The sequence below is a fragment of the Nuphar pumila genome, chromosome 8 (assembly GCF_984573655.1).
Source record: "Nuphar pumila chromosome 8, dmNupPumi1.hap1.1, whole genome shotgun sequence".
Taxonomy (NCBI): Eukaryota; Viridiplantae; Streptophyta; class Magnoliopsida; order Nymphaeales; family Nymphaeaceae; genus Nuphar; species Nuphar pumila.
The window spans coordinates 3,410,837-3,420,492 of NC_143256.1; the positions used below are offsets into that span (position 1 = coordinate 3,410,837).

Sequence of the window (9,656 nt, forward strand, 5' to 3'; positions counted from 1 at the left end):
GAACATGATAGTCTGACCCCAATCCACTCAAGGTCTGTTGCACCTTGTCTTTATCACTGACGAGACATCATACAATAGCCAGTTGATCTGTGATGCCTTTCATTTTATTCAAGTACTCCATAATTGACATTAAATCTTTCTTCAACATTTGAAATTCTCGCTTGAGAAACACGATTCTCGCTTCAGAGATCTGCGAATATGTCTGCACTACCTTGTCCCATAGTTCTTTGGCTGAACAATCATCGGGAATGGCTACAAGAACTTCTTGTGAGAGTGTTGAGGTGATGTATGCCACTAATGCTTGATCTCTTTTCACCCAAGCAACATAATCTGGATTTTTTAGAAGAATAGTAGATTGCGCCCCTTTATCATCCTGCTTACTCTGGAGGGGTTGAGACTGATCCATCCAGATGACCAAAGAGATCCTGGCTCCTTATAAAAGGAATAATTTGCCTTTTCCAGGTCAAGAAATTTGAATTATTCAGCTTTTCATAGACTAATTGGCTAAGAAAGTTAGAGGAGAGGCCTGACTGTGGGAAAGTTGAGTCCATTGGAAGATATTGTGGGAAGAAAGAGAATTTTCAAGAAAATTTTCTAAACCAAAATTTTAACTCGCAAGAAACTCAGTTACTCGAATATTTTGTCCCCCCGCCCTTTTTTTTTAGGTAGTATGACAGATATATTGTATTCGGGTATGATCAGAAAGAAAAACTGATCAACTAACTGAATATCAACATTAACGCAGTTCCAAATTAAGTAGAAAGATGAAACAAGAATATGAATACTTCAAGATAAAGAATATTGCAGACTGAGATAGCAGAAATATGAATTTCAGAGAGTATAATATTCAGATCGACAGTAAAGAAAACTGACTATCAACAGAAAATGGTTCCAGATTAGGCAAAAAACATGAAAGACAGGAATACGAGTATTTCGAGATAGCGATTATGCAAACTGAAGACTCACAAACATTAATTTCAGCAAGCATAGGATTCTGGTCGACTGCCAAAAACTGATCGATGTCTCTTTACGTCGAGAGACTCAAAAATGACGTCAAGAGACCCAAACGAGGACCCTTTGGTTTTTGAATAGAGTAACTGATTCTAAATCTCTAGAGATTCAGATCTGAAGAAGAAAGTAAATCGGTTCAGAACTGAAACCGAGGAGGAGGGAGACGCACAAATAAATCTGAAGAAGAGGTAAGGGAAGGAAGATGTTGACGTTCTTACCAAATTTGAAAACAGAGAAGAAAAGAGGGAGAAGACGCAGAATTCGGGGTTGAGGAAAAAATCAGATCATCTTCTCTTTGTGGTCATTCCTTCTGGAAAAACAATCCCAGGCCCAGTTTAACACTGCTCTGATACCATGTTAAAATACGATGATCTCCAAGTTCACCTGTGCAAGAAAAGAGAAAACGCGATAATGGGAAAGAGGCTACAGAAAAACAACACGTTAAAGTGTTCAGCGTGTTTTCATTATATTAGGGTATGAGTATTTAACTAATACATACTTTTAGGGTACAAAAATATCCTTTAATAACAAAAAGAATTACAACACTATGTTTGGATCTGGATCCGATCCGGTACAAAGGTCGGGTCCAATCACTTCTTTTCACTACCTCCCTCTCTTTTCTTTCACCTAGCCACTGTGAGACTCTCCATTGATCACCCCCATCTCTCACATCTTCTTTTCCTCTCTCCTTGGCTGTCGTGAGATCCCTCTTCACGCTCCCTCTCTTGGCTGTGGGTTCCGTGGAGGACCCCCAGCCGTGGAGTCACCCCCCCTTGTCATTATTTTGGTGGAGGAGCCATGAAAAACGCAACCCTATTTCCTTCTTCATCCTTGAGTTTTGAGAGGCTGAAAATCCCTCTCTCTTCTCACCCTTGCTGCCTCTATCTTGCCGTTTTTGGTGGAGACGCCCACCTTGGAGATTCAATTTGGAGGTGGCAGCCACTCCACCAATTTTCGTCGAATTTCTATTTGGAGCAACCACCACCAACGATTTTTGGTGGTTTAAGCTATCTCTTCATTTCCGGATTTTTGGGGATTTCATATTTTTTAGGTAGGATCCCTATATCCTACTTGTTGAATTCATTTTAGGGATCCATTGAGTATAAAAGCATGATTAGTTTTACTATAATTATGGTTCTCTTAATTTTTTATTTGAGATTTTTGCCTAATTAGATCATTTAAATGCTAAATGATTAGGTAGATTGTTATTTGACTAATTAGATGTTTAATTTAGTGTTTTTGAATGTTAAGATTAAATGTATCATTTTGTATATATGCGTATATACATACATATATATGTATATTATTATTTGTATATATACATACTTATGTATATAGTATAGCATATATGTATACGTTCAAATGTATACGTATATATATTTCTATATATGTACAATATGTATATATATATTTTTATTTATTTATTTATTATAACATATATACATACATTTACAATATATATATTGGGGACCAAGTCAAACTTGTTTGACTAGCTACCAACGGCTAGAATTCTAGCCGTTGGGAGGTTTCTCCTTGTTGGCTATTAAGAAGACTTCCTCTCTTCCTATCTTTTAGTTCTTCCTCTATTTTTCTTCTATAAATAAAGGGTGAGTGTGCATGTCTAAGGTTGAGGGAGTGATGGGTAATATTAGGGTTGTCTAATATTTTTTCTTTGAGTGCATTGTAGTGAGGCATGAATATAATTTTATTTTGTATTTCTTTTAATGTTCATTATGAATAAATTATTTATTTTGAGTCTTGGAGATCATTTTGATGTGTCTTTTAATTCTTAAGTTTGTGGTTTAAATGTATAATGTTTTGAGTCTTGGAGATCATTATGGAGTACATTGGAATCCACACCATTTCGTGACATTAGAATGCCTAGGTGTTGAGTAAAATTCTGTTATAGTAAATTAATGGTACTGGAAATTAGTGTTGGCATTGAGATTTGTGCCTATACATAAAGTGTTCATTGAAATATCTGCAAGAGAGAAAATTCCAGATTTGAATGTGATAATATGCACCTTTATATTTTTTGTTTTTAAGAAGTGTTTGTGCACATTTAAATTGCAGTTTGGAAGGTACCCTTGTGCACGTTTACAATATTGTTTTGATTGTCATTATGCACATTTAAAATGCATATTGGGATATGTGTTGTGTACAGCTAAGATTCAGATTGAAGGTGTTAACACGCACATCCAATTTTCAATTTTGTATAGTTGATTGTGCATAGTTTAAATTCAGTTTTGGAAAGTAATTATGTGCACATCTAAATTTCAGTTTGCATATGTAATTGTGCATTTTTTAAATTTAGTTTTGAAAGCAAATGTGTATATCAAAAATTCAGTTTGGAATAATTGAATGTGCATATTTGAAATTTAGTTTTGTATGTGTGTGTGCACCTCAAATTTTTCTGTTTAGAGAAAATGAATGAGTTACGTGGATAAAGCTTTAAGCCTATGCATATGGTTATGTTAGAAAAAAAATCTAGATTCTAAATGCATGAGTGGATGAGATTCACATGATTAAGAACATGTTAAAAATTTAGATTCCAATGCATAAGTAGATGTTAACTCCCATGTTTATGCACATGTTAAATTTTAAATTCTAAAGGCATGGATAAGCATAAATTTTTACATGCAAATGAATGTGATTGAGTTATAAAATGTTATATGCATGAATTGTGTGCTTGACAGGTGCAAATGCTCTATGAGGCATCAAGTGATGTGATGCCCATAGTAAATGCAATGGCATTGGAAAGAATGTCAAATCAATGAATGACAGGCGATCGTAAGTGTGCATGATTTAAATAATCATGCATATATAAAAGAAGTTGAAGGTCATGTGGAGCATAACGTAGTAAAGTGAATATTTGAAGTGTATTTTCTTGTTGAAGTTGAGTCATGCGGAGCATGACGTAGATTAGTAGGAATATGAAGTGTGTTTTCTTGTTGTGGTACGGAGGTCATGCTAGACATGACTTTAGTGTAGTGGAGATAATAAATGTTTTGTTGCAGGTACACTCAATATAATGAACCATGTATATGCATGAGCTTGTTTTGATGTTTTGCATGACTTGTGTCAATGATACATGTTTTGTGGAAATTTATGTGTGTGTGTATGATTGAATCATGCATAAGAGCATGAATAAATTGAGAAATGAATCATGCATAAGAGCATGGATAAATTATGAGATGAATCATGCATAAGAGCATGGATAAACTGTGACATAAATCATGCAATAAGAACATCAATAAATTGTGAAATGAATTATGCATAATAGCATGGATAAACTGAGACATGAATCATGCATAAGAGCATGTTGTGTGTAAAAAATATGTGAGCTTAGGCTATCTATGAATACAAGAAACAAAAGGTCATCAAAAGAATTAATGGCACTAGAAATATGACTCATGACCTTAATGAAAGATAGCCTCGGACAATTGGTCCATTTGGAGGTGTTGGTGATCCGGGCTCTCGAGATGTCTAGGTTCGTCCCTGTATCAGGTCAAGGTTGATACGAGGAGCACGAGTCCAACTCCCAACCACTGCACCACAGGGTTGACTGCTCGGGATAGACCTAGTTAAACCTTCAGGGAAAATTCTAAAACACATAACATAATGAACACCCCAATGGTTGTTTCCATGGTTTTAAAACTCGCCGAGTCAACTCGTTGACTCGGCTCGCGCTCGGCCCTCCAACGAGTCAACCCGGCAAGGCAAACTCGGCTTGCCAAGACTCGGGCTTGACTCGGGCCTGACTCGGCTTGACTCGGCTTGACTCGGCCTGACTCGGGCGAGTTCTGGGATGTTTGAAATTTGATTTTTTATTTGAGTTGAAACAAACATGGGATGAAGTACGGTTGTTACAAACAGAACATATGTTCTGTCTGTTATGTTCTAAGGGTATGTCCAATCTTGGACAAGCAATCAGACAGACCCTTAAGGTCTCTTGTGAGTGTGTCCTTAGTGGTCCTTGTGTTGGCTGATTTGGTGGACTGATGTGCTCATTGGATTTGTGGTATGTGTGCTCTTGGATCTTCCCTGTGTGTGTGTTAACTTCGTAACAGGTACTAGGTATCACTATCATAGCATAATCAACTATAATATTCATCATGTATTATCAGAAGCATAAAATATAGGAACTAAGTATATGTTGGAAACTGGTAATTGGCCTTGTGGTAGCCAGTAGCTAGAAGTCACTCAAGAGAGGATTTGTAATGTTTCCATAAATTTCTACCAATAAGACAAATGTCAACAGAGCTTCACATAAGTTCTTGATTGCTTGACAATGCACAGAACCATCAAAATACAAAAATCCCACTAATTCATAAGAAACAACATTAGGAGCCAATGTTCATAGGGAAAAGAGTTTTAGCTCTATTTGGGAGTGAACAACCAGGATTTTATATGCTGCATCTCCTTCGAGAATTTTTGTCATGCCACTTAATTTCATATTTTTCAACTTACACCATAGTTATTCTTCAACTTACTCCATAGTCCTTTGAAGGCTATTTAGCAGGCTATCCTAGAGTTTTTTGCTACAGCATTAGTTGCTTTTAATGACCTTTGTTCATTTGTCAAGGATGTACATTTATATATGGTCACATGGACAACATAAAGGACACATGGCATGCCATTGTTGTTCAATTTTTCATTAAGAATACAGTATAAGGGGGCATGACACAAGGGTAACTGGTAAGTTGGGAATATTCCTGTGAGATAGTCTGGCAGAGATCAGCCTATGCATTTTTCAATGCTACTGCTCTCTATGAATGGTTTAACTAGAAAATGACAAACCCAGGAAGTAATACAAGCAAAAACCAAGCTAATTTAGTTGATGCCAATTGTTATCAGTTCAAAAGCAACCTAAGAAAGAGTCACATCTCTCTCCCAGTTTCAGTGATTACATGCCTTAACACAACCCAAGGATCTCTTGTTTACTGAAAAACATGGTTTGAGACAAATTATAAATTGTTTTTCTTTTAAAATCAAAAGTTAACAAAACCCGGTCCGAGTCACCGAGTTGACCCACCGAGTCACGAGTCAATAAACAATGAGTCGAGTCCCGAGTCACGGGTTTTAAAACCTTGGTTGTTTCTGGGTGGCTATACCCTCTTTTGTACCAAATGGGTTTAGTTTAACTATTTCAAGAGGAATAATGCATTAGTAACTTAGAAATATATCATGTATTCTTTTTGTCATACGCATTGATAACATAATTGAAACATGTAGTCAGTTAGAATACATGCTAGAGCATAATGAGCATGATGCAATTGTTGTATGTTAGTGCGTGTGAGCATGATGTTTGATGAAGGATAATGCATGTAACAATGTTGAATCATAACTCGAAGAATGCAAGTGGATATGAGCACAAACACTAATGATAGATGCTAATTTACATATGGGCATATGTGTAAATGCAAATGCTAGTGGAATGTCCGAGGATGATATAATGTGGGATGCATATGTGCATATGAAACAACTACATGTCATATGTCGGATTGAGAAAGAATTTGCTTATACTTGAATGCATATGAGTTATTCTTGTGTTATGAATGCATAAGGATTATATTTATTGTATGTGAGTATTATATATGCTTGCTTAGATGAACGATTTGACAGGACGCTTATCCTTGTCCATCGCTTGATTAAGGATGTATGAAACATCACGTTTATGCCTTTGAATACCTGATTTGTTTTCTTCAAGTTGAGTATTGGTGTATCCTACTAGGCAAGTTGTATTGATGCCCAAAAATATTTACAGATATCATTATTGATGATTGACACGAAGGGCGGATCGAGTTGCATCATGGGGGCAATATTGTTACCTTCTTCAATCTTTTGGGGAGATTACTCATTTCGTTATTTTCAGACTTGTGTTTTATTTTAAGCACTTGTAAAGACTGATAAACTTGTCCTTATACTTTGGAATGAGAGTACATTGTGAATTTTAAACTTTGTTTATTCAAGTGGTTTCAAAATATCCCATATGGTTATGTTTCCTTATCTATTTCTCGTATGTGACCCCAGCCAAAGATCTTAACCATTTTGAGAATAACTCATTTTTGCATTATCCTTTAGACTTTGTTTTTGTTATGGCTTTCATTGTGTAATAAAATCTAATCGGGTTGGATTACGGGTGGTTCTGTACCGGACTTGATGCTAGTAGCATAATAATAGGCTCTGGTTGCGCTCATACGGTGCCTCAAGCATTTGGTATAGTTGGAACGTAGCCATTATTAAACCCGTTGATAAATTACATTTCAGGAAGTTTTAACCAATCAATGTAATAAAAAAATTTATCTGAAAATTTTCAAAATGTGAAAGTTTTAAAAGGTTAGATTTTGGGGGCGTTACAAGAACTTTTAAACACTCTGTTATAATGACCACTGCTCAATTTCACGATATGTTCATAAGCCTCTTATCATCTGAACTGGCTTTCAAGACTCACCTACATTGGATTTTCCAACAACAGGATGCACCAGCTCTCTACCTAAAAAGGATATAAACAGTACCAAAACATAAAACATTAGCGAAGCAACTCCTATACTGATATTTAAAAGGACTCCTCTGTAACGACCACATTGTACAATCAACCTATCTTTCTTCATGTGCCTAATAGTAAATCTTATGATATTCTTCATTTTCTCGTGAACTAGTGTAGCATGCAATTACCACAGACTACCAGGCAAAATCCAAGAACAACGAGTAAGAATGTCCCAGTTACTAAAAAAATGAAAAAACAGCACCCTTTCCGCATCTCTAGTGCTATCAGCATGAGAATAACTTCTTGAGACAAATAACAATCTACTGATTCATTGCTAAATACAGTTCCAAACATATAGTCCAATGATAGAGATATAAGCAAGAAGTTAAAATACGAAACAGGAGATACGCCTTTCACATCTCTACTGCTATCGGCACAAGAACACATTCTCTATACAAGTAAGAACAATTCATTAGTTAATAATCATATTTGCAAATAGCCGCCTCTTATGGTAGACCGATATATGCAAGTCCAAGAAGCATGACATATTCAAAAACTTCAATGGGCATACATGCTGACCTACGTAAGTCTAGAATGAATCTATAAGGTTAGAAGTAAATTATCAAAAGGAAAAAAGAATTGAAAGAAAGGAGTTTTTGACTTACATTTTATACGACCTAAGAATGATGCTCCCACCGGAGCCCCCACCGCCTTTTAGACCTGCATCTCCGCCATCAGCACATATAGTGCCGTTCACATCCAAAACATCCGCCACAACAATCTTAATCCTCCCTCCACCGCCACCCCCATTATCTTCCTCCCTACTCATGGTCCCACCCTTGCTCCCATAGCTCCAGGGCTCAGAGAGAGTCGACCATGAGTACGCATCCCCGCCCCAAACATCCTCTGGAAGCTTCCCTTTGTCCCTAACGCAGCATGCGCCCCTCCCACCATGCCCACCGCCCGCACCATCGATCCCAAGCGGCGTCCCGCTGGTCTGATCAGGCGGCTTCCCCCCCAAACTGGTGCAATTGATCAACGCCCCCTCCTCCAAGCTCGCGTTTGCCGCCCCAACCACGACAGTGCCTGCAACGATCGACGAATTCTGCTCTAATTCGAAACTACCGGAGATATTCACATCAATGACGCAGCCGGCTATTGGGCAAGTCAAGGAAACGCCCGGAGCGACACGCAGGCCCCCGTCCCCCTTGATATAGAGATCCTTGTCTAGGGTTAAGCTGGTAGTGAGAGTACAGAGGGTGTGGAATGACCCCGTCCCATTGAGATCGTCCTCGCACGAAGCGCTCTCGATGATGGAATAGGAAAAGGATGAGGCAGCAATTCTGGCGTTTAGGAAGAGGAAGGAGAGAAAGAGAAGGGCGTAACCGACCGATTGATTGTTGAACGCTGCCATGAACCGCCTTGGAAGCTCATCAATATCCCTCCCAAGAAGAAAATCTATCCCATTTTCCGAACCTAGCGATCCCCAAACAGAAGAGAGAGAAGTGTCTCCTTTCGAGAGAGAGAGAGAGAGATTGAAATGGTGGCAGCCTTCTCCGAATGAATGAATGAGAGAGAGAGGGTGTCGCCTTTCTCTTCTCCTTTTGTTCACCCGGATCCGTTCTCTTAATAGAATAATAGAATATTTCGTGGGATTTAACTATTGTATTCTTAAAATTATATAAACTATCTAAAAATCAAACCAAAGTAGTTTTGTTGCCATGTGTCCAGAGCGAGGGTTGTTGTTTGAAACTAAGTTCAATGGTTTTTATGCACATATTGTTTATTGTATTAATGAGAGAACTCTCTCTCTCTCTCTCTGTAGGGAGTTAGTTGAAAACGTGGGACAGACAGCTAGGCTCACACGGTTGTGATTTCCTTGTTGAGGGGTTGGTTTGATATTGTTTTGCCATTTTTAGGTGCCAATTTACATATTAGAAGGATCTTTTGTAGACATGGAAAAGGAAAGAATGGGAAGGAAGCCAAAACTTTTGATGGGAAGAGAGAGAAAACTTTTGATGACAAGAAATTTTCTTGCTAAAATGGTCTTCCTAACATAGGACATGCGTGGCATACATGGCACTTTTTTTTCTAATTGTGGACTTTTTGCATAGAGAGCACCTGTATAAGACCTGCAGCACCTGTTTCTCAGTTA

At 37.7% G+C, this 9,656-nt stretch overlaps 1 protein-coding gene across 1 annotated transcript in view; it reads right to left on the bottom strand.

Annotated features, from left to right (window-relative positions):
- The window catches only part of LOC149829453 (uncharacterized), a 133,246-nt gene extending 124,158 nt beyond the window's left edge, over nt 1-9,088 (bottom strand). Inside the window, exon 1 of the mRNA XM_090015951.1 lies at nt 8,167-9,088. Within this exon, the coding sequence (XP_089872077.1) occupies nt 8,167-8,915 (749 nt within the window). The 5' untranslated portion in view covers nt 8,916-9,088. The remainder of the gene's footprint in view (nt 1-8,166) is intronic.
- Between the last annotated feature and the right edge of the window lie 568 nt (nt 9,089-9,656).